The 24,386-nt window shown below is 41.0% G+C and overlaps 1 protein-coding gene across 1 annotated transcript in view; it reads left to right on the forward strand.

The window, feature by feature from the left end:
- LOC117497752 (unconventional myosin-IXb) overlaps positions 1-24,386 on the forward strand; it is a 104,824-nt gene that overhangs the window by 69,084 nt on the left and 11,354 nt on the right. The window contains 21 exon segments of the mRNA XM_034149763.1: positions 2,672-2,785; positions 4,394-4,433; positions 5,472-5,594; positions 5,757-5,837; positions 6,206-6,316; positions 7,290-7,415; positions 7,527-7,676; positions 8,503-8,663; positions 10,189-11,187; positions 11,574-11,649; positions 11,742-11,851; positions 14,210-14,322; positions 16,456-16,649; positions 17,348-17,455; positions 18,753-18,923; positions 19,016-19,057; positions 20,338-20,449; positions 20,588-20,661; positions 21,951-22,143; positions 22,379-22,507; positions 23,471-23,576. Coding sequence (XP_034005654.1) covers positions 2,672-2,785; positions 4,394-4,433; positions 5,472-5,594; positions 5,757-5,837; positions 6,206-6,316; positions 7,290-7,415; positions 7,527-7,676; positions 8,503-8,663; positions 10,189-11,187; positions 11,574-11,649; positions 11,742-11,851; positions 14,210-14,322; positions 16,456-16,649; positions 17,348-17,455; positions 18,753-18,923; positions 19,016-19,057; positions 20,338-20,449; positions 20,588-20,661; positions 21,951-22,143; positions 22,379-22,507; positions 23,471-23,576 — 3,333 coding nt within the window.

Raw genomic sequence — 24,386 nt, forward strand, 5'->3', positions numbered from 1 at the left:
ATTCAAACAGCATCTAAAAGTTAAACAATAATGTCAATTTTTACCGATTCTGGCTTAGATAAATGGCTTATTTTGTGGATTTTTTTTTAAATAAATTGGCTTTTTAAACCCTCTGGTGGGTTTGTTTAATGAATATGAATATATCTTTATTTGTCATCATACAAAGTACAACGACATTTCCTTGGCAACTCTCACTGCAGTAAAAAAATAGACACAATAAATAAATAAGAGTGGTAAAAGCTACACTTACAGTCTAAATATATATTAGTAAAATAGCCATAAGCATGTCTAAATAGTAGTATTTAAGAGGGTTAATGAATCCAAACCAAACAGGTTTCATCACAGAGGGTCAAGTTTGTTAAATATTGCGAAGTCTGCTTCTATAATAATGAAAGTAGAGGAGGAAGTTCAGTACACCAGTATAACACAGTGCAGAGAAGTCGCCCTTTACCTTCCCTCTCGGTCTCCTGTAGCCTTGATATCCGCTCTCCGTCCTCACGTTTATTATTCCTGCTCCACAGAACAGGAAGGTGTTGTTCCTGGCCTTCTCTGATTAGCCACCCCGATTACTTACATCAACTGTGGAGCTCACACACACACACACACACACACACACACACACACACACACACACACACACACACACAGGCCTCAAGTTAAACGGACAAAAGGAATTAGGGGAGCTTTCTCAGAATGGAACCAAACCAGGGAGAATATTTTTTTGATTTTTCAGCCCTCTGGATCTTGATCGTACACCTCCTGGTTTCAGATTAGAATAAATGAGATCTGATTAGATGTAGTCTTTGACCACAAAATGTGACAACAGCAGGTTAAAACAATATACATGATACACATGAGTTAGAAATGACATATATCAGATTACATTAGATTGGATTGGCTAAACTTTGTAGATCCCAAATTTGTATTTATTTTGAAACAAACAGTAAATAAACACCTATTAACCCTAACCCACTTTATTAGACTTTCCTACTACCACTAAATCAACTATAAACATAGGATAATTACATATACATTTCAACAGTATAACAGTTTATTTCCTTATAGTATCTATAGAATAAGCAATATAAATAATACAAAATAAGTCAGTGTGAACTAAAATAGACTAAATAAAGATTTTCAATTAAACAGTTCTGAAATTACAGGTCATTTTTTTAAAGAACAGCACCTGAATGAAGTAGAATATTTCTGCACATTAATAAAGTATAAGAATATAATAGTAGTTATAATAGACCAACCAGATTTGAAACACGAGGTGTAGAGGTCAGATTCACTGGGATTCATTTTCTGTGTGTGACCCATCGTTCACTTTCTGTGTCATGCTCAGTCATGGTGGTAAGTAGAGAAGTGTTGCATGGATCAGCTTTCAGACTCTCACCAGACCATTCTCTTGTGTAACACCAGCTCCAATTGAGGACTGAAAATCCAAAAACCTCACCAGTAACTACTCACCGTCACTCAGAGAGTAACCCCCCCCCCCCCCCCCCCCCCCCCCCCCCCCCCATCACCCCCCAGCATGGAAAACGATGCATGTTAACTACCACAGAGGCAGGGAGATAGGGGGTACATGCTCCAATCCAGGGCTGTACTGAATATCTTTATTTAAAAAAATTGAAGATTTTTTTTTTCTTAATTGTCAAATGAAGCCTGGAAAGTGTTATCTGTATATATTTATGGTGACATCAACCTGGTAAAAATATATACATGTATATTTAGTATTACGGCCCGTCACTTTGAATGGGGTGACGTCACGCTTTGCCGAACTGCATTGTGGTTCCGTCACGGCGCTTTGCCTCCGTTGCTCGCTTCAAAAGTTGAGAAAAGTTCAACTTTTCAAGCTTCGACGGAAGCGTCAGCCAATCAAATCATATGCCAGTACAAGCTCTAGCCAATCAAACCGCGTGCTTGTGTGTCCGGGGCGGGAGATTAATGTGATCGGTTGTTGGTCGAGCTTCAGACACGCCCACCGGCAAGCTGTGTGGACGCTCCGTTACATATTGTCGTGTTATGGTTATATGAATTGAATGTATGATGCTGTTAGATGGCTGCTTTATTGCCCCGTTGCACAGATGCAAAACAGATTCACTACACTATTATCATAGTGTCCTTCAAAATGTCAAAAGGCATTGAATTAATTAAGCTAAAAAAAGCCTTTAATTGGTAATAGATGTCTTAAAACTATTTTTGAAAAGTCTAAAAAATTCGAAAATATCTCAAGTATTGCTTTATAAGTCAATGTGAAGATAATTGGTTACATATTTAAAAAACAAAAATACCAAATGCCTCTCACATTATCAGATCCGGATGGAGGACATTTCGATTGTACTTCTGTTTTGAAGTATTCGGTACAGCCCTTATCTTTGTTCAGTCTTATAAATGATATGGCAGCATGGTTGGGTGGTGGAGTGTGTCTTCTTGTTGTACATAAACATGAACTATGGGAGAAAACACTCTGTGGTTCATTCTTCACGGATGAGCAGAGCATGATGTTCCTCCTAAGACCCAGCTTCCTGCAGTGTGTGTTCTGTGTTTGGTATCTGTGGTGGTGTGTTTTCTCCTAAGGTGTCCTAACCGTGGTGTTCAATCTGCTCCAATGTCCTTCCTCTTTTTGTCGGTCCCTCCCTCTCCTCGCTGGGTGTGTGTGTGTGATCAGAGACATGCATGCAGAGATCATCAGCTCCATTAAGAGCTTGCAGCTGGATGGAGACGACCCTCGTAAGCTGCTGCAGTCCTGGGGTCGGCTCCGCTTCCCCCGACACCTCCTCCAGTGAGTCTGCAGACAGACCTGGCCTCAGCTACGCTCCAGAATTCCCCCCAAAAATACATGGGGAATGTTCACCGCTTATTTTCACTCACTAACCAGCCATAACTAGTCTTAGCTGTCACATGTTCAGCCACCTTTCTCAATGGATCATCAACTAAAGATGTCCCAACACCAGTTTTTCTTTACCGATATCTGAACTTGGGTTTCATCTAATACCGAGTACAGATGTTATACTTCAAAACAAAAGTATGAATATATATAATGCTGCACAACTAACTTAAATGTATGGATTCAGCAATATGGACTGGTGCAATATCCATATAGCGTTATTAGAAAAGGCTAAATATGGCGAAATATCTGAAACCTTTTTGGTGCTGCAGATATGTTCCGGTCTATAAATCGTAGTTTGCAAAGTTAAAAAAGCATAATCTATTTGGTAGAGATCCTCAAAAGAAATCACACCACGATCATTTTCAAATATTTCATATATATTGTGAATAATGTTTCAAAAATGATAATTCGCTGCAAATTAAGAACCATATTGTAGTTAAAATAGAAGTCAAAATATTATCTATTACTTATTGTTCCAAATCGTACAGCCCTTAAAATACCTATTATTGTTGTATATAAGTATATGTATATTAGATCATTTTAAACACATGAATACTTACAGAAAATGATGGCCAAAGCACTTTCTTTCAATATGTAGTCAGTTATAACAAAAAATAGGGCAACGTAACAGAGATGAAAGGAAGCGAGATGGCTCACATGTTAGCTATGAACGGTATCACTTCTGGATTGGTTGCGGATCACGTAGCAAGTGACTCATATTGTTGTTGTTCTGCAGCGTAAACAAACTGATAAACGATATGATAACGTGATATCAGATCAGTTCATAGCCTCCATTTTTTGGCAATACCAAATTAAGCACTTTAGGCTGTTTGGGAGACATTCCCCATTCTCGTATCTTTATCTAAACAACTCTTATCATTAGCGTCTCATGAGCTTTTATCCAATAAAAACATTGAACGCTCTCCTGCTTCATCTGCAGACGTTACATTATTGGCGTTGTTTGGAGACACTGTCGAGTTTATTTGAAGGATGGAGCTGAAATGTCTTAAATACGTTCATTTCTGCTGCATGAGCATCATCAGAAAACTGCTGCTGGCATGTGAAGTCTTTACGAGCGCCTTTTCAAATATTTCCAAACGGCCTCTCGGCATGTTAGAATTTCTGACACGTGGAAACAGATTAAAGCAGGATATGAATTTAGGGCTCTCTTTATGTAGCGATGCAAGAGAGCATGTCTGTCTGTGAATGGTGAGTCTCTGCTGAGCTGATTTCTTTAGATTTCATCTCATCTCCTGCAGAAAACCCTCCCCTTCATCCTCGTCTTCCTCCCTTTCCATCCTCTCCCTCTGACTCATTCTCTGCCCGTCATTCATCCCGTCCTCCAGGTGCGACCCTGGATTTCATCGCAGCGCATGAAGGAGTCAGCCGTCCGTACTAACCCGGCTTCACACGCTCCATCTACTACTTCTCCATCATCGCTCCTCAGGCCTCAAACGCTTCAGTCCCTGTAACTCACCCTCTGCTGTCTCTCTCCCACAGGAAAAACAAGAACGCCAAACAGAGGCAGGTCATCCCCAAGGTAAACACCAGTAGAGAGGGGAGAGCCTTTGTTCAGGGGCAGATAAATACTATGTTTTATAACACGTTTTGAAAGGATTTCACTTGTTTGCTGTCCTATTAAAATCGTATTTATTTCTGCAACAATGAGTCCATCAACAGGAAGACAAGCGGCAACTATTACAATTGTTTATTTGTAACTTAAAGGGGACCTATCATGCAAAATGCACTTTTGCACGTCTTTTATACATGAATATGTGTCCCCGGTGTTCCAGGGAACTCACCAAGTGTCAGAAAACACAACCCTCTCTATTTTCCTCCATACCCAAATCTCTAAAAAAGGGGCTGCAACGGATCTGATAAAAACTGATCCAGATTTGAACACTGTCCTGACGTCAGGACGGTGGCGCTACGGCTATTGGGCCAACTCCACCAATCAGGAGGAGACAGCCACGGCCATTACCGTTCGAAAGTGCTGGAGACGCTGTAGTACATATGCCAGGCCTGTAGATGGTGCTGTTCTCACTGAATCTGCCCTTGCAAAAACAGAGCTAAATAAGTGCAAATTGAGCGAAATGAGGCATGGCTAAAATGCATGATCTGTTTGGTATTTTGAAAAAAAATATATATAAATATGCCTTATAGGTATGGCCCTACAATATATTATTAAAATATAGCATGATAGGTCCACTTTAAGTAATTTTTCACGCAAAAATGTAATGAAATGCTGTTCTCAGCATCTCAAATATACAGATTTCCTGCTTTTTGCTGTTTTGATATCATATTAAAGAGAATATTGTTGGGTTTTGGACTGAAACATGACATTTAAAGACATCACTTTGGATTGGATGGACATTTTTAGCTATTTTTAAATTACATCTTATAGAAAATATCACCAGATGAATCGATGGAGAAAGTAATTTTTGGTTGCAGCCCTGATCATGATTATAGAATGCAAGTTGATGATTTTCATGACAGAACAAACAAGAATTTGAGAAAACAAGTGTCATATTTTATGGAGTATAAATGAATAATGATTTCCTGTATTCCTGCTGTTCAGAGTTTGCTGGACTCTCGGTCTCTGAAGTTCATCGTGAGCCTGACGCTGCACGACCGCACCACCAAGTCTCTGCTGCACGTTCACAAGAAGAAGAAACCCCCCAGCATCAGCGCTCAGTTCCAGGTAACATCACCTACAGCAGTGTGCATATAACACACACACACACACATACTCACACACACACACACACACACAACAAATACACATAAAACACACACACAAAACACACACACACAAACCTTGAACCTTCATCCTTCATCAAACCCCTCTCCTCCTTCTCCTCAGACCTCTCTGACCAAACTGTTGGAGACCCTAAACAGAGCTGAGCCTTTCTTCATCCGCTGCATCCGCTCCAATGCTGAGAAGGTACGGTCTTATTGTTCTTTAATATGATTTGTTTGAATTCTTGGTCTTTGTTTAATGAATACTGACATTTTCTTTCAGCTGAAAGACAGAAAAAGGGGGAATCTTAAGTGTAAATTGATGCAGTGCAATCACCTTTCATATCTGTCAAACAAACCTAGGGGCTCTTTTGCATGATGACATTATTTTAGTAAAATTAATATCAAATCTGAAAATGCTTCAAAAATAAAATGTGCAGCTCAGATCATTTATATAGAACATCTTTGACACAATTCTCATTTATAGTGATGATGATGTTTCTGTAAGTATGTAAATGTTAGTATCTGAAAGGTATGGATGTAAGTTAATAAGCTTGTGGTCGTCCTGAGCAGAAGGAGATGCATCTGGACGAGGCGTTGGTGCTGCAGCAGCTGAGATACACAGGAATGCTGGAAACTGTTCGCATCAGGAGGTCAGGCTACGGAGCCAAGTACACATTCCAGGTACTGTCCACATACTCTCTCAACATACTGATGATAAGGAGGATAGAAACTGATGCAATACTACAACACGTGGAAACTATTTCTGGGGTTGAATACTCAAAGTTTACTTACCATTTTAAACAAATGGCAAATATCATAACATTTCACAATTTGACTGAGGTGACAAGTTCTGTGATATATAATCTGTTCCAAACTGCATATATTATTTTATTACTTTTAGTACATACTCACAATTATCCTTACAAATGACGTGCTGTTGCGATGCAGTATGCATACTAGTTGGACAAACTATTTAGTTCTACGATCCGTTTTGAACTGAGACCCTCATATATCTGATATCTTCATACTGCCGGATAGAGAAGAACATTTTGGTCTTTTTAGGCCTTTGATACACTAAGTACACTGAGATGATACCCCCACAGCTTGGAATAATGTACAGAAGGAGCTGAAACTCTCAGATGTAATCACTATGGGGGAATTCAGGTCCACCCTAAAGGACAGAGAACATGACACCATTGGTAGATGTGAGTGCTCGTATATCCAAAAATCGTTTTAAATGTTGCCAGTTTGTTTTATTTCGCATATTGACTGGCGAATGTGCCATTTTATTTGTGTTTTACAGCTGTATTTGTCTGCCTGTATTGTCTGTGTTTTATCTGTTGTAACTTCGGTCATGCTGCCCTTCTTGGCCAGGTCACTCTTGGAAAAGGTCTTTTACCTGGTTAAATAAAGGATATATATATAAGGGAATTCACTGAACATTTTTCTTACATAGTGAAGCGTTTCCCTATTTTCAGACTTGCTCAGAGTAAGGATTTGAAACTGAAATAATCCTTTTGTCAAGGCGGAGTCATCGTGTTGAAATCCAGTAGTTTTGGTCATCTTTCTAATATTGTGTGGTTTTGTCCATTGGTCTTAACCACAGAAGTCCTTTCATTTCTAATTTGTGTTTTTCTCTTTCTTGTCCCTGCAGGAGTTCATAGAGCAGTTCAGGGTTTTGCTGCCGATGAACACGGCCGCCTCTAAAGAGCACATCTCCGCGCTGCTGGGGGAAAAGATGGGCCTGGACCCCACCACGTACCAGATAGGCAAAACTAAGGTACAACACTGAGTTTATTCCTTTATAACGCCTTCAAAACTCCCTTTATTCCTTGTGTTTGCTGATGTTTTCTTCCCTGCGTGTAAACCCTGGTGTCTTCTCTGTGTCCAGGTGTTTCTAAAGGAGCTGGAGCGCCAGCAGCTGCAGGACACTCTGCACAAAGACGTGATGAGGAAGATCATCTTCCTCCAGCGCTGGTTCAGAGGCCGCCTGCAGAGGAAGGAGTTCCTGGACATGAGACAGGCTGCCATCTTGATTCAGGTAAACACCCACACAACATTTATTGTAAAACACACACACACACACACACACTCACTCACTCACTCACTCACTCACTCACATTCACGCACACACACACAAAACACACACACTCACTCACTCACTCACTCACTCACTCACACACACACACAGAGACACACACACAAAACACACACACACACAAACACATACCACACACACAAAACACACACACATACACACACACAAAACACACACACATACCACACACACAAAACACACACACATACCACACACACAAAACACACACACATACCACACACACAAAACACACACACACACACACACACACACACACACACACACACACACACACAGACACATCATGTATTGTTTCAGTCTGCCGTGTCAGCATTAGGAGAGAACTGAAGTATATTACTAATACTAGCAAGCCACATCTTTTCGGAATATTGGGTTGCAGGTTAGAATTTTCCAAAGGGGGTTCGGTTAGCATGAAACACTTGAAATAACTAAAGGAGAAGTTAAAAAATAAAGTAGAAAGAAAGTTAGGTAAAAGAAAAGTATTTCTGCTAAAAAGTTAACAATGATTGAGTCAGAGCTAAACATTTCAGATGTGTGTGTCTCACACTGCACTGTAACTTTTATCCATGTACCTTTGTTATTCATGTTTTATTATCTTTGCTTTTAAATTAGTGTTTTTAAATGCCATTTTATAATATGTTTCTTAATGTCTTTCATTTTTGTAAAGCACTTTGAATTGCCTTGTGTTGAAAGGTGCTATATGAATAAACTTGCCTTGCCTTACTGACTGTGTCCTGTCTCCTGATAGCGTGCGTGGCGCAGGTTCTGCAGAGAGGAGCAGCGGCGCCGCGCGGCCTCTCTGATCCAGGCCGTGTGGAGAGGACACCGACAGAGAGCGGAGAACGAGCGCCAGAAACAGAGAGTCACCAAAATACAAGCTCTGGTCCGAGGACACTCAGCACGCAGGAGGTAACCGCACAGGGACAAAACCTGAGAGATGTCCCTGAAGACAACATTTAAACACATCGTGTCAATTCTGTCAGCTAGTCTTTTTTTATTCCGTCTTTGTCATTGGCAAACCAAGTGCTCAGCCAAAAGCACAAAGTTCCTGAAATCAGTGGGTCATTTCCTTATCTGCAAAAAGTTAAAAAATCCTGATTCAAGTGAAGCATACAAGATGTTTAAAATGGCAAATTTGGCATTGAGGGATTGACGTTATTTACCACAGTGAAGCTCTATTTCAGGGGTCGGCAACCCTAGGCACGTAACCAGTGGCACACTATAGGAATAAGTGGAATAAGGGTGCAAAATATTTAAATTGTATTTTCGGATCCTGAACGAGACCGCCGCCAGAGCGCGTCTCCCCGTTACCTGCAGAAGGAAGCCATGCACGCAACGCAGCCCCGCTCTCTTTAACTCCAGTCGACTTTCTGCTGCTTTCCTCCGTGGTGAAACGATCAGGGGTGTAGCGCTGCCGGAGCGCGCCGGCACTTCACAAATTGCAGTACCCATAAGGAGCTGTACAAATGCTGCAGTCTTTGCGTGGCTGTGTCTTTAGTTGAGAGCCCAGTGGCGATCTGCTCACCTCTCATCGAAAATAATACCCTACACAGGGGCGGACTGGCCATCTGTGTGTTCTGGAGAATCACAGAACGGACAGTCGTCATTATTATTATGCCGTTTAAACCAATTATTTAAATGTATTTAAACCATGGATGTATAATAAGGACTGGATACAACGTGGGAGGCGGGGCCTCGTTCATTCCTATGAGAGTTGCTCATTGGCGCATGAAGACAAAATGGCCCAACTTTTGAGAGGGCGAAACGTCATCATATAATCCGTTCTTATTGTGCATCCATGGGTAAAGGTAAAACTCATGTCGTACTGAACACGTCACATGAACGTGCCGGGCGGCGCGGTCCCGTGGGTTAGATGCACGTTCATAATGCCGAGGAAAATAACTCTCAGAATAACGTTATGTGCACATTTTACAACTTTAGGACCGAATGTTTTTAATAAGGGCTATACAAACGTTCATACTGGGTAGTTTATTTAGTTTAAAAAAAATTATCCAACGATTTACAGACGTCTCTTTCCCGATGTTAGTCAATGGGAAAAAGTGTTTCCGGGCCCAGCGACTGATACGGAAGTTGTAGTACCGCCGTTTGGCCACAACGAATATTTTCCTCAGAGTCCGGGGGCTTGATTTAAACGGCATCACGTAAGTTGCGCTGACAGGTGACAGAGGTCCACACACTGCTTCAACCAAAAAGGTTGCCGACCCCTGCTCTATTTGCTTTGCTTGGTATTCAAATCCAATAAAGTTCATTTTATATTCCTTTTATCACACACACACACACACACACACACACACACACACACACACACACACACACACACACACACACACACACACACACACCACACACACACACACAGAATAGCATCTTTTTAGTAAGCAGATGATGGTCTAATGTCTGTTGTGTGTTACAGGTGCCACTCCATGCGTGAGGAGAAGCAGAAGAAGGAGGACGAGGAAAAAGAAGCTCAGAGGAGAGCAGAAGAGGAGGAAAGAAGAAGGAGGGAAGAAGAGGAGGAGGAGGCGAGGAGAAGAGCAGAGGAGGAGGAGGAGGAAGAGAAGAGGAGGATGGAAGAGGAAGAAGAAGCAATTAGGAGGAGGAAGGCAGAAGAAGAGGAAGCGATGAGGAGAGCAGAGGAGGAGAAACAGAGAGAGGAAGAGGAGAAAAGACTGGAGGAGGAGCCTCAAACGAGGGAGGACCCCGACATAGAGCTGGTCACAGAGGAGGAGGAGGAGGAGACCAACGGTACCTTAGCTGAGGCTGGACCCCAGCAGGAGGAAGAGGAGGAGGAGGAGGAGTCAGGACTTACTCCTGCTCCTCCAGGAGAAGGAGAGGAGCCGGACCAACAGACTGCCTTCAAACCTGCGAGTCCCGAACAAAAGAGATCCAGAGCGCCGGCTTTAAACAGAGCCCAGACGTCCAAGAGCCAGGAGAAGAGAGAGCAGAGGAGGCGCAGAGGACTGGAGCACAACCAGAGAGAGACGGAGCGAGCCGCCTCCTCTTCCTCCTCCTCCTCCTCCTCCACCGGGATCAGCAGCAAGGATCAAAGCTCTCCTCCGAAGAGCAAGAGCAAGGAGCCGCCGAAGCTAAAGGAACGAGCGGACAGCAAGGAGCTGGACCAGTACACCTTCGTGGCCTGGAAGATGAAGGAGGAGGAGAAGGGAGGGAAGAAGGAGGCCAAAGCGTCGCCTCCTCCTCCTCTGGTCCGCCCCTCCTCTTTACCCCTGCAAATGGCCGCCGACTCCCCGCCCGACAGGAACGGTGTTGGAGACGCCGTCGGAGCGTCGAGTTTACAGCGACGTCCTGGAGGGTTCAAGGAGAAGCCGGAGAAGTGGAGGAGGAGCGAGGGGGAGAACTCTGAGGCAGCCAGTCCTCCTCCGAAAAGAGAGGAGAGGAAGAAGAAACAACTTCTGTACGTCTTCATCTCTAAGCATTCAATCAAATTTTGTATTATCATTTTAAAATATATCAAAATGATCATAGTGTATTTATTCCCAGGGGTTCTGGCCCAAACATGTTTCTTCAAGTCTGTAGTTAAATCTGTGCAGCTCCAAAATACTTTATTAAAAATGATATTTTAACACGTTAGCCTTTAAATGCCATTTTTAAAATGTCTTCCATTTTTGTAAAGCACTTTGAATTACCTTGTGTTGAAAGGTGCTATATAAATAAACTTGCCTTGCCTTGCCTTTAAACAGATATTGTGCTTTCTGTGATTTGAATATGGCATTAATCCATTATGACATTTATTTATTTTAATATTTATTTATTTCATATTTTACCTGTCTATTCTTCCAGGCGTGAAACAGTCTCCTCATCATTCGACAGTTTGTCTCCAGGAACCGAAGGAGCTGGTGCTTTTTCAGCCAGAGAGGTATTTTAAATGCTAATTGGCTGGAAAAATGACATTCTTAGTTTCTGGTCCAGTTATTGTGTTATCATCTAAAACTATATATTTTGTTGCAGTTGATTTCCCCCTCAGAAAGCCAGACTGACGGCTCGAAGGGAAGCTCCTTCAGACGGAAACACCAGGACAGTACAGACTCCACACACTCCTTCCCCTCAACACCAGACAAGTACTGAAATAACTTCACTGTTAAATGTGACAAACACTTTGGCATGTACATGTGTCTTAAAAAGGTAGTTGATGTGATGAGTTAAATACAGCACAATGAGCCAGAATCAAAAACTGAGACATTTCTTTTTACTTATTCAGTTTTTCTAATGTTTTCTTATTGGGTATATGGTATTACTTGACCTACAGTACTAGCACTCAAAAGCACGCACACACTTTTGATTTCTGACATGTTTGTGCTAGACAATTTGTTACTCAGGGTTCATTTAGATCACTAAAAAAGTCTTAAAAGTCTTAAAAGCATTCATCTAAAAATAGCGCTTAAATTAGTGTTAACATTTCTTAAATATGTTTTTCAAGAGTCTTAGAAATGCTTAAACATGGAAAGTGTGATTATGAATCCTTCTAAAAATGCCTTTTAAAGAACCGTAGCATCTTAAAATAACTGGTCACATCTATTCTGTTTGAGTTATTTGCTTCGCATTACGGTCATACAGATCAGGAAGGTGAAATAATGAAGTCAAGTTGGTATATAATTTAATCCGAGTGCCAGTTTTACAGTTAAAATAACAATGACTTTTCTAACCATGCAATAATTAAAACTCTAGTAAAGTGTAATGTATACATGTCAATATATAAATATGAAAAAGTAAAATACATTACAAACAGTGTGAATGGGTACAAACAATATGAACAGTTGTATAATACTATAGATGTATATAGAGACATAATAATGTAGACACTATAGACAGAATAAATATGAAACATTTCAGACCAGTATTGGCACTTTTATAAATAATATGAATAAATATGAGTACACGAGAGCATTGGTTCTCAACTGGTGGGTCTTGGACCCGTTTCGAGTGGGTCGCAGATGTGTGAGTGAAGAAAACGAAATTGAAAAAAAAGAATTTATTTTTACTTTTATTTTGAAGGCCCGATTTTCTAACTCTGTGCATGCAGTAGGCGTTGGACTGGAAGTACCGGAGACCATAAACAGTGTTGAAAACTTCTGTCACGTAGTGATCATTTTCTCAATAAAACATCTTTGCTGATGTTTTTTCGAGTCTTCTGGCCAATCAGAATCAAGATTGTTGCCGGAAGTCCCCACGGAGAATAACTTAGCGGTAGAACTATTCTTTATACATCCATGGGTACAACTTCAGATACAAATTAACACGTAATGAAATATGACCCCCGGTTTGATAATTGACAGGTCGCAGAACAATGGGGGCTATCTACCCTTACCCACAATTTAAAGGGGACCTATCATGCAAAATGCACTTTTGTCCACTTTTATACATGAATATGTGTCCCCGGTGTGTCAGGGAACTCACCAAGTGTCTGAAAACACAACCCTCTCTCTTTTCCTCCGTACTCAAATCTCTAAAAACGGGGCTGCAACGGATCTGATACATATTTGAATTTCTCTGACGTCAGAAAAGGGGTGCTCCGCCTATATGGGCAACTCTCCACCTATCAGGGGGATGAGAGGTTGGGCCACGGCCATTGCCCAACCTCTCATTCGCATATAGGCTGTCGGAAAGCTAAATCTCCCCTAGTCACATCTGTGTTTTTGCCTGCTCTTGCCAGGATGTCTAAGGGAGTTAAACGTTGTGCTGTTGTTGGCTGCAAGAATCGGGACAAGGGTCTGCATGCAATGCCATCCCTGGAAAAAGACAAGAATCTGTGGCTAGACTTCATTTTCAAGGGACATGTGCCAAAAGACTCCGGCAGATTTCTGCTTGTGTGTTCTAAACATTTTACCACGGACATGTTTATGAACTAGATTTTTTTTTGGCCAGACCAGTTGAGAACCACTGACCTAGAGGATATAACCAGTTTGCCAAATATTCCCGCTCTGCTCCGTTAGTTTCTTATTGCCTAAATAAAGCCAGTATGTCTACAGTATTAGTAGAGATGAACAGTAGAGAGAAATTCACAGGAAGTCTTCCTCACTTCAATCCATTACGTCAGCTCTTGTCAGATTGTTCCTGAGAAACTCTTAAACTTGTGTAATCGAACAATCCTCCGCTCCGTCTTTGGTGTTGCTCATCACAACCGGAAATTCCTCACAGCTGAATTTACTCCGAACCGATTCATACGACAGAAAGAAATGAACCCTTAAGAGTCAGTCATTTGGCATCTGGTCCAGCGCTTTGTTGTCCATTTGTTTTGTAGTTATGGTGAAACTGAGGGAGCAGAGATGAATATGTGGCACTTTGAAAACACACAGGATAAGGATCTTAAGTCTATATATAGTAGTACTTAAATTATATGTTTTCCTGTTGCTATTAAACGATAAAAGGGATTGCACAGTTTGTGGATTCTCTTGACAGATGTCTGTGTTTGTTTGCAGGTCCGGTGGTTTCTTCAGCAAGATTTTGAAGAAGCGCAAAGAGGCTCAGACTCCAGACAACGGAGAGCTGACTCTGGCTCAGATTCTCAATGAGAGGCCATCAGGAGGGGAAGGTAAATATTAAAAGCTGTTCAATTTGTCCACTTCGGTTTGAGAATAAATATAGGATTTACTGGACCTTATCTTCTTCCTTATGATTGGGTTTTTGGGTGCCATTTTCCCAAAGCTGGTAAAAAAGAGAGAAAAAGATCATCCATACCTAGAACCATGACTTTAACCCTTAGATGCATAAGTGGGTCTTTTTTGACCCGGTGAGGTGGTTTTCTTGAAGTATCTTTGTAATTACATTTTTTTATCATTTCATATTCCAGCTATTCCTCAAAAAACATGTTTTGGATATCATGCCATTCAAATTTTAAATTTAAATTTTAAACATTTTAAGAAATTGTAGTTTTTGTATTTCTACCCCAAGCTTCCATAAGTGGGTCAAAAATGACCCGCATGCATTTTCTATGGCATCCTCTGGGAACCTTTGATTCTTATCACCTGTTGCTGTCAGGAATACATTCACTGTAGACCACACAGACTACATCACAAGTGACACCTCTCAGGAAGATTATTTTACACAGCAAGATCTGATACCTGTCAGTATAATAATAATAATAATAATAATAATAATAATAATAATAATAATAATAATAATAATACATTATATTGGTATAGGGCTTTCCAAGGACTCAACATCGCTTTACAATATAAGGGAAGGTTAGGGTGGGGGGTATAGGACTATCAAACTTGATCAACCGGCATGGATTGATGGGGGGTGGGCTATGAGTAGACCAGAGGAGAAGAGATGGGTTTTGAAAAGGGACTGGAATACTGTGAGGGTCTCAGAATAGCGGAGATCTTTGCATCAATAAGTTCAAAACGTTTTTTTTCAAAATGTAAAAAAACTTTAAATTAAAAAAAATAAGTGATTTTTCTGAACCAAAATGACAAAAATGGCATAAAAACACATATTATTCTAATACGGGTCCTTTTTGACCCACTTATGGAAGAGTGTAGGGTCCAGTCACTTGTGCATCTAAGGGTTAAAGATAACTATAAATATATATTTTACATTGTCCACATAAAGTCTGTAATGACAACAGTGGTAAACGCTGGGATCACTTTCAGAGAGGCATCCCAGCGATAGCAGTCCACTTCCATCGCACCTCATAGAGTGAGATTTGTAAAGGAAACACAGGTGTGTTATCTCTAATTTTCTCAGGACTAAACTAACCCCGCTGTGTGTTTTCTGAGACAACACCGACCCGTGCAGATCACGCTCAGAGCAACAATAACTCCACTCTGGGTCTGTTTCCTCCACGGGACTAACGCACACTTTACATTCAGCATTAGAGTTCATCTTGTAAAAGGGGGAAGTGTTCTTAGTATTATGAACTCACCTTCTCCTCCATGCGATGATTTAAATAGCATACTTTAAAGACAACAGCATCTCAAGGTGCTTCACCAAAAAGGGGGAAACATTTGATATCAATTCATAGTCATACTTTTATTAATTATAATTATTTGGGCTGTTTTTTTATAACTATTATTATTTCTTTAAGTAGATTATTTGTTTTTTTACTTACTTTTTTAATCATTTTTTTCCTTTTGTATTTCATTGACAAAAAAAGAAATAATTTCAGATTTAGACGTAAACATTTATTTTTGTTGTTCTACTAACAACTACTAGTACTACCTACTGCATGTAAAGAAATGAGATTTGTGTGAAGAGCAAAGTGCATTCATGGACAAACCAAGTCCAACAATTAAAAAGTGTAAAAAAAAAAGGATATGATTTGAGTTATTAAAGTACAAAAGTTAAATATAGTTAAATTGCATGGACAAACTAAGTCCAACAAATACAAATTGTTAAAAAAAAGGGTAACATTTGAGTCATTATAGTACAAAAGTTAAATATAGTGAAATGAATAATAATTGTATTTATTATAGCACCTTTCACAGAAATAGAATTCTAAAAGTGAAATATAAAAGTGCTTCACAAGTAAGAACAAAAATTACAATTTAGACCACAGAAACATGAATACAATGACCACATGAGGCAGACATTTAAGGTCAACATAAAAACAAAACACAGACCACGTGGAGTCCTGTAAGGAACAAACATAATAACAGAACACATCACACACATTTCAAGTAGAGACAAAAGCCAGTATGAAAAGATTCTCCCTCCCTTTCAGCCCAATCATCCGGCCCTCCCTCCCGGCCCCTCTCCCAGCCTCATGGAGAGCGCTCTGTTAAAGGTTTGGGCAGAAACCCCACCATTAAGATCAGCCGCGCCACCAGAGTCTCCGAGCAGTGGAACGCCTCGCTGGACCGAGAGATCACCAACGCCAACGAGCTGCGGCACCTCGACGAGTTCCTGGGCAACCAGGTGGGTGAAAACCAACACCATTTAAGCTTATCAAAGGAAGACATCTCAAAGTCAACCTTATTGTCAATCTTTCAGTTTGTGTGTACAGACAGAGATAGAAATAATGTTTCTCACAATCCCGAATTCAAAAATGTAAATATGTATAAAATATGTATATCCTATATATACACAATCAACAGACACATTTATACATATGCACACATTAAAGGTGGGGTAGGTAAGTTTGAGAAACCGGCTCGAGATACACTTTTTGTTATATTCCATGGAATGCTCTTAACATCCCGATAGCAATGAATATCTTTGACAAAAAATACATAAAAAAATGTCACCTGTGGAAGCCGTAGTACTGTAAAAAGCACGACCAATCACTTTAGCCGGCCCGGCTAAAATAACTGGATGGCCTACCTGCCTGTCAGCCTTCCATCTGTGCACAGACTTATCTCGTGCCCTCATTGGTCATGTGCGCGTTCGTGTGTGTTGGAGGAGGGGCTCTGTAAGGAAGGGGCAGATTTTTTCCGGCTGTGTATTTTCAAATTCTAGCGATCTCGAGCTGGTTTCTCAAACTTACCTACCCTACCTTTAAGATAAAAACACAACAATCAATATATACAAAATAACAGTCACTTCAATAATAACTAATAATAATTGAATCTTATTAACCCATAAAACTATTTGTGTGTTTGTTCTCTCTTTTACAGGTGAATGATTTCCGCTCCAGGGGGAAGTCGCTGTCAGCCACAGAAGCCATCTTTGTTACAGCCACCATGCAGTTCAGAGAGACCATCAAAGCCATGTACTCTCTCCCTGTGAGTGTCTGCAGGAGCATCACACACACTCAAAGGGATTTATTATTTGGGTGTTTTGAAGGGCGTTGATTGAGTTACTGAGTTCCTACAGTTGGTTAGAACTCTCGAGGTTTAGAGAAACAGACAGTAGCAAGAAGCTAAGCCATGTACTGCTGTGGACGGTGGCAGGAGCAAATATGTTTTAGTCTCCTACAAATAATCAAAATCTGTTTTAGTGAACACATTTACAATACTTTTACCGCTTTGCCTTGCCATCAGTGAAGCTGTTATCTCTCTACAAAGCCACCAGACTCCTTTCACAAAATGTTTTATTCTACCATGCAGTTGCTGGTCTACGCTGCCTCAAACAGATCGTTTTTGTGTCTCATAGGGAGACTAACAGGGGGTTTTAAAAGGTTAATTCTGCATCATTTAAGTCACACAGTAACACAAAAAACTTCCCCAGCAAGCCAATGTTACACCAGCAACTTCCTATGTTCATCGAGGTTAAAATGACTCTTTTGCTCAATGGAGTCTGGTGGCTTAAAGGAGAGATAAAGGCTTTACCTCCCCTTTCATAAGAGCTGTCTGACGCCAAAGTAAAGGGGTGAAACCATTCAAAATATAACATAGATTTAAACTAATATGTCATTTTAGAAGGGGCCTTTTAGTACATTAATTGTTTAGTTTCTGTCCTGTCTCCTTCTCAAAACTGGTGGCTTTACAAACAACTTGTACCGTATGTAATGCACTGTGTATGTTACACCTCATACAACCAACATCCAAACTAGGGCTGCACGATATTGGTATTTTTTTGTCCGCAAACCATCCTTTCTTGAATTTTAATGCTATATAATTGGTATTTTTTTAACGATATTTAACCGGATGAAGGATTTTAGTCACGGACGTCTGGATCTTAAGTTATCAGAGCAAGAAGCTGAGCTAGCTCGGTTAGCAGCGCCGAACTGCCCTGGAGAAACACATGATCCCCGGGTCCGTTTGCTTTGGAGATTTGATTGTGATTGGTAGTTTGCTGTGCATGCAGAGCCTGTCAAGTACCCCTGACATGAGAGCCGAGCGAGTTTTCCTTTTGTAGTAAGCAGCAAAATAATTGTAACATGACGTGTTTGAGTTCATTTGCCTACTTAATATCGCACGTCCTAAAAAATGCATGCGCATATCGCGATTATCGTCACGACGCGATATATCGTGCAGCCCTAATCCAAACTATCCCTTAAACACATACTGGTCAAAGTTCTTCCTCCTCACCATCCTCTCCTCTTCCTCACTCTCTCTTCTGTGCCCTGATCTCCTCCAGAGACACACCATCGGCTACAAAGGCCTGATGTCGGGCTACCAGAACAAAGTGATCCACCTGGCGGGGGAGGGGCAGAAAGGAGAGGTCCAGCTGGTGGTGAACCTCTTCCAGTCGGTGCTGGACGGATTCATCCGAGGAGAGATGAAGAAGGAGGAGGCCGAGCCCACCAAGGTGCAAACACTGACTGTTATTATAAATTATGAGAGTATTAGTCATATTGTGAATAAAAATGCATTCATGCTTATCCTCTGTGTGTTTTCCAGCCTGCTAAAACGAGGAAGAAGCGGAGGAAAAAAGATAAAAGTGTAAGTATGCATTTATTTCAGTTTTCTCACTAGTTGAGTAATAATATTTGTAATTTATTATGGATCAATACACACATAGACACACACCAATGCATGTGACACACACATACACACACCTTTACCCCTTTTAATTTAGTGCCTTGTCTTTTGTTTTTGTTTTCTTTACTGCTTTTATCACATTTTTTTTTTATTCGATTCTATTTTTTAACTGCATCGAGACAAGCCTGCAAAATGTTGTCATCCCTGTGGGGGAAACTTCTGAAGCAATTGGAGTCAGGACTCAGAGAGACACGAGGAGAGCTGGAGCTTTGATGGCAAACAGGGTGTCCACGGGGTCTTAAAAAGTATTAAAAGTTGATAAATCAATTTAGCGAAAATTAAGGCTATTAAAAAGTATTGAACGGCATTTTCCAAGGTATTACATTTTGTAGCTTGTTTTCAATAAGTATATAAATTGTCCAAAGAGGTTGTATTCTACAGTCTGCTTGAATGTAATCATTGCGTAGGTGTGTAGTGTGATTCTGTGTAGTTTATTTATGGCATCCCGTTGGGTTTGACGTCATCTGAACAGGACATCGCACGCTCACTGCTTGATAGCGCGCGAAGGTCCGTTTACGCCGGTTGTTAAACAACATCGTTATGGGGAAATGCAAGTTTGCGTCCAAATGGTTGGAAGATAAGGAGGAAGGACAATCAATACTGTGTATAGTCAATGTGAGGTAAAGTGTGTCGCCAATGTAACCGGTTAAAACTCGAAGTGGCGATGAGGTCTTAAAATGTATGGAAAGGGTCTTAAAAAAGGTCTTACATCTGACTTCAGGATTCCTACATATACCCTGTATATGTCACGGGCCACGGTTTGACCACACGGTTGAGATGCCACAATCAAATTCTGAAGAACCCTCCTGTAGCTCCAGGTTTTAACTAGTTCAGAGTGTAATAATCAACATTCTTCAATAGATAGACTAAACAGCTGAGGGACACTGAATCACATTTGTTGTCGCTTATGGCTCGGGGTCATCTACACCCCGAGAAGGATGTGTTCCAGGTGTCCCACAACAATAACTATCTCTGACAGAGAGTTGCCCGGTCATAAACTGGTAACATCAACAAAATGCTAGGGCAGCCCCTCCTTATGGGAGATAACGGCTGCTCAAGGCTGGTCAACTGCGTCGGAGGGAGAAGGAGGACATGCAGGGAAAATTATTCCCCAACAGTACCCATGTTTAATGATCATAACAAATCTTCTGAGTCTAATTTTTTGTGGTTTGTGTTTTTAGATGGAGAGCCCGCTGGATCATGTGTTCGTCAACTATCAGGTCAACATCATGCAGTCATGTGACCAGTGTTCCTCTTACATCTGGGGCATGGAGAAGGCCTACATGTGCAGCTGTGAGTTAACACCCCAACCAAACTCATTTTATATATAATATTGTTTTCTCTATTAGTGTTCAAATATTTGTATGCAGTGCAATATCTCATATAATATACACTGATTCAGAACATACATGTATTTATCTTGTCTTACAGATTGTAAAATGGTGTGCCACAAGAAGTGCCTCTGCAAAATCATCATTGACTGCTCCACCTTCTCTGCCAAAAAGGTACGTTTTATACTGTAATTAAAATATATGGGGGGTTGAAGTGAGGCTGGGAATTATGCAGAAGACGGACTATGTTTAAGCAATAGCTCACTTCAGGCCGTGGTATACCAAGTCCTGAAGTGAGCTATTGCTTTTATAAAACGGTTACCAAGTGTGGCAATATGAAAGAAAAATACACACTCTAATTTAAATAGTTTTTATTAGTAAATAATGATGTTCAAAATAAAATAGTCCCTCCGTTGCCTTCTGCACAAAACATAGTGCGAGGTGGTTGCTATGCAACAACACTAACAGCTAGCGAACATATTAGACAGAGAGCGTCGATTATTTTGGCTATTTATTTACATTAATGTGTATGTTGCCGTTTATTGTGCACCCACTGAAAAACTGTCCAGCATCAGTAGCATGGCTTACGTGGTTACTTGTATAGGCTGAGGTTGTTCTAGGCTGTTGCTTGGCGTGGAGAGAATATTGCTCCACTTTCTCCGGTCCCCGAGATTCGGCTTCCAGTAGCTCTGGAGAGAGCTTTCGCACCTGTGGCCACTAACGGTCATCATTTCTCTGCTTTGTTTCAAGACCCGCATCAGAAAGCTTTTGAATGGTGATACTTTTCCAGTTGGTCTACCTGCTCTTCACGTAGCTCTACATGTCGTCGTTTAGGTGCTTTATGGAGATAGGCACTCCTCAATCCACTCCTCCATAGTGAGGCCCCCCCGGAGGTCGAAGTTAACCTTAAATGTTTCCATCTTAAGCTTTGTTAGTTAGTTAGTTTCGTAACGGACGTAATGTAACAGCTGTAACGGTTGTAGCTTTTCTCAGACGCGGAGGGATACTGACTTGTGAAAAGTAACTACAATTCTACCCGTGATATACGCTCATTATATCACGGGTAAGAACCAATCAGATTGCTTGATTTGACTTGTCCGTTTTATAACCTCATTTATTTAACAACGTATCTCTTGCACTAGACTCGACCATACGCTTTAAGTTGGAAGAGTTGTTGACTTTATTACTGTCTGTCTTCTTAGATTGATGTCTGGCTATAACAGTATTAAAAGTGACATTTAGGAAACCTTATTTTCACCATCAGTAGCAAAGCTAAATTGAAATGACAAAGGTTTTAAATTGCTTCCTCAGGATCAGATGGTAAGCTTTAATGAAGAGAATGTGATTTGGTGTGGAAGTAGTTTTTATTGAGTGAACTGTATAATAATAAGTCTCTCTGACGTCCTGTCTGTCTGTTTGTCTCTCTTCTCATCCTCTGTCTCTCTGTCTGTCTGTACCCACAGAGTGACGAGGAGTGTGCCGGTCTTCACTTCGGGGTGCGAGTGGGTCGCCTGGTGAGCGATAAGAACCCGGTGCCGATGGTTCTGGAGACGATGCTGGAGCACGTGGAGATGAACGGCCTCTACACCGAGGGCATCTACAGGAAGTCCGGCTCGGCAAACCGCATGAAGGAGCTGCACCAGAGACTGGAGACCGGTCAGAACACTATTCTTATCTCAAAGAAAACTCATGGCTCCTTTATTTGTATCAGAATCAGAATGCCTTTATTAGTCCCACAGCGGGCACATGTACATTGTTACAGCAGAAAAGAGCCAAAGACAGCTTAATGTTAACTAAGAAGCATGCATAAAAAGGTATTAAAGATACATATATATATATATTGCACATATAGCACGTATTTGTATTGATGTGTGATTGTTGATGTGTGCAGACCCCCACCTGGTGAATCTGGAGGATTACCCCATCCACACGGTGACAGGTTTGGTGAAGCAGTGGCTGAGGGAGCTGCCGGATCCTCTCCTGACCTTCGTTCATTACAACGACTTCCTGCACGCAGTGGGTGAGGACCACCTTCCCCACCAGGGGGCGCATTTTACACATTTTTTCCTGGGTTCAAGATTCAAGGCTTTTATTGTCATGTGTGCATAGCTACAGTGTAGTTATGACAATGAACATCTTAGGTCACAGGCTCCTCCAACAGTGCAACACAATAACACAGATAATAGTGCAAGTAAATAAAGTCTATTTCATCTGCAGCTGGGTTGTAGATATCTGAAGTTGTTTATGACAGTGTTTTTGTGAATGGTTACAGGGTGTCCGCGGGGTCTTAAAAAGTATTAAAAGTTGATCAATCAATTTAGCGAAAATGAAGGCTATTAAAAAGTATTAAACGGCATTTTCCAAGGTATTACATTTTGTAGCTTGTTTTCAATAAGTATATAAATTGTCCAAAGAGGTTGTATTCTACAGTCTGCCTGAATGTAATCATTGCGTAGGTGTGTAGTGTGATTCTGTGTAGTTTATTTATGGCATCCCGTTGGGTTTGACGTCATCTGAACAGGACATCGCACGCTCACTGCTTGATAGCGCGCGAAGGTCCGTTTACGCCGGTTGCTAAACAACATCGTTATGGGGAAATGCAAGTCTGCGTCCAAATGGTTGGAAGATAAGGAGGAAGGACAATCAATACTGTATATAGTCAATGTGAGGTAAAGTGTGTCGCCAAGGTAACCGGTTAAAACTCCAAGTGGCGATGAGGTCTTAAAATGTATGGAAAGGGTCTTAAAAAAGGTCTTAAAGGGTCTTACATTTGACTTCAGGATTCCTGCATATACCCTGGGTTAGTAGTTGGGGCTGAAGTCCAATTAGGAGAAAAAACTCTCACGCATATTTTCGAATCCCGCCATTTTTGCCCTTGAATCTGCTTCTGAATCTGAAAGCATTTGTTATTTGTGATTAAAACTGAAATTGGTTATTAATGCGTGATAATGGGGTTTGATTTATGAAATGTTTTCTCCTGTAGAACTGCCAGAGAAGGAGGAGCAGCTTCACGCTGTTTACAAACTCCTGGAGGAGCTTCCTTCAGCAAACTTCAACACGTTGGAGAGACTCGTCTTCCACCTCGTCCGGTAGGGAAACACTCATCGTGGTTTCTATATCTTATATTGATCATGACATTAATCCATCCAAGGACACTCAAAATGTACTAAACACAACATTTGATGGACTATATGTAAGGTAAGGTACGTTTATTTATATAGCACATTTTCAGACACAGAGGCAATTCAAAGTGCTTTACATCATCATTAACACTTAAAGGTAGGGTAGGTAAGAATGGAGCAGCTCGAGTGCGCTAGAATTTGAAAGTACGCAGCCGAAAAAAATCTGCCCCTTCCTTCAGACTTCCTCACAGAGCCCCTCCTCCAACACACACAAACGCGCACATGACCAATGAGGGCACGAGATAACACGAACGGGCACATGAGTTCCATTTGTAGGGAGCATAAAACCTAAAAGCAGCTTCGGCGTGTATGAAACTGTGTGTGAAACTGTGTATGAAACTGTGTATGAAACTGTGTGTGAGACTGTGTGTGAAACTGTGTATGAAACTGTGTGTGAGACTGTGTGTGAAACTGTGTATGAAACTGTGTATGAAACTGTGTATGAAACTGTGTGTGAGACTGTGTGTGAAACTGTGTATGAAACTGTGTATGAAACTGTGTATGAAACTGTGTATGAAACTGTGTGTGAGACTGTGTGTGAAACTGTGTATGAAACTGTGTATGAAACTGTGTGTGAGACTGTGTGTGTGTGAAACTGTGGTGTGAGACTGTGTGTGAGACTGTGTGTGAGACTGTGTGTGAGACTGTGTGTGAGACTGTGTGTGAGACTGTGTGTGAGACTGTGTGTGAGACTGTGTATGAGACTGTGTGTGAGAC

The sequence above is a fragment of the Trematomus bernacchii genome, unplaced genomic scaffold, assembly GCF_902827165.1.
Source record: "Trematomus bernacchii unplaced genomic scaffold, fTreBer1.1, whole genome shotgun sequence".
Taxonomy (NCBI): domain Eukaryota; kingdom Metazoa; phylum Chordata; class Actinopteri; order Perciformes; family Nototheniidae; genus Trematomus; species Trematomus bernacchii.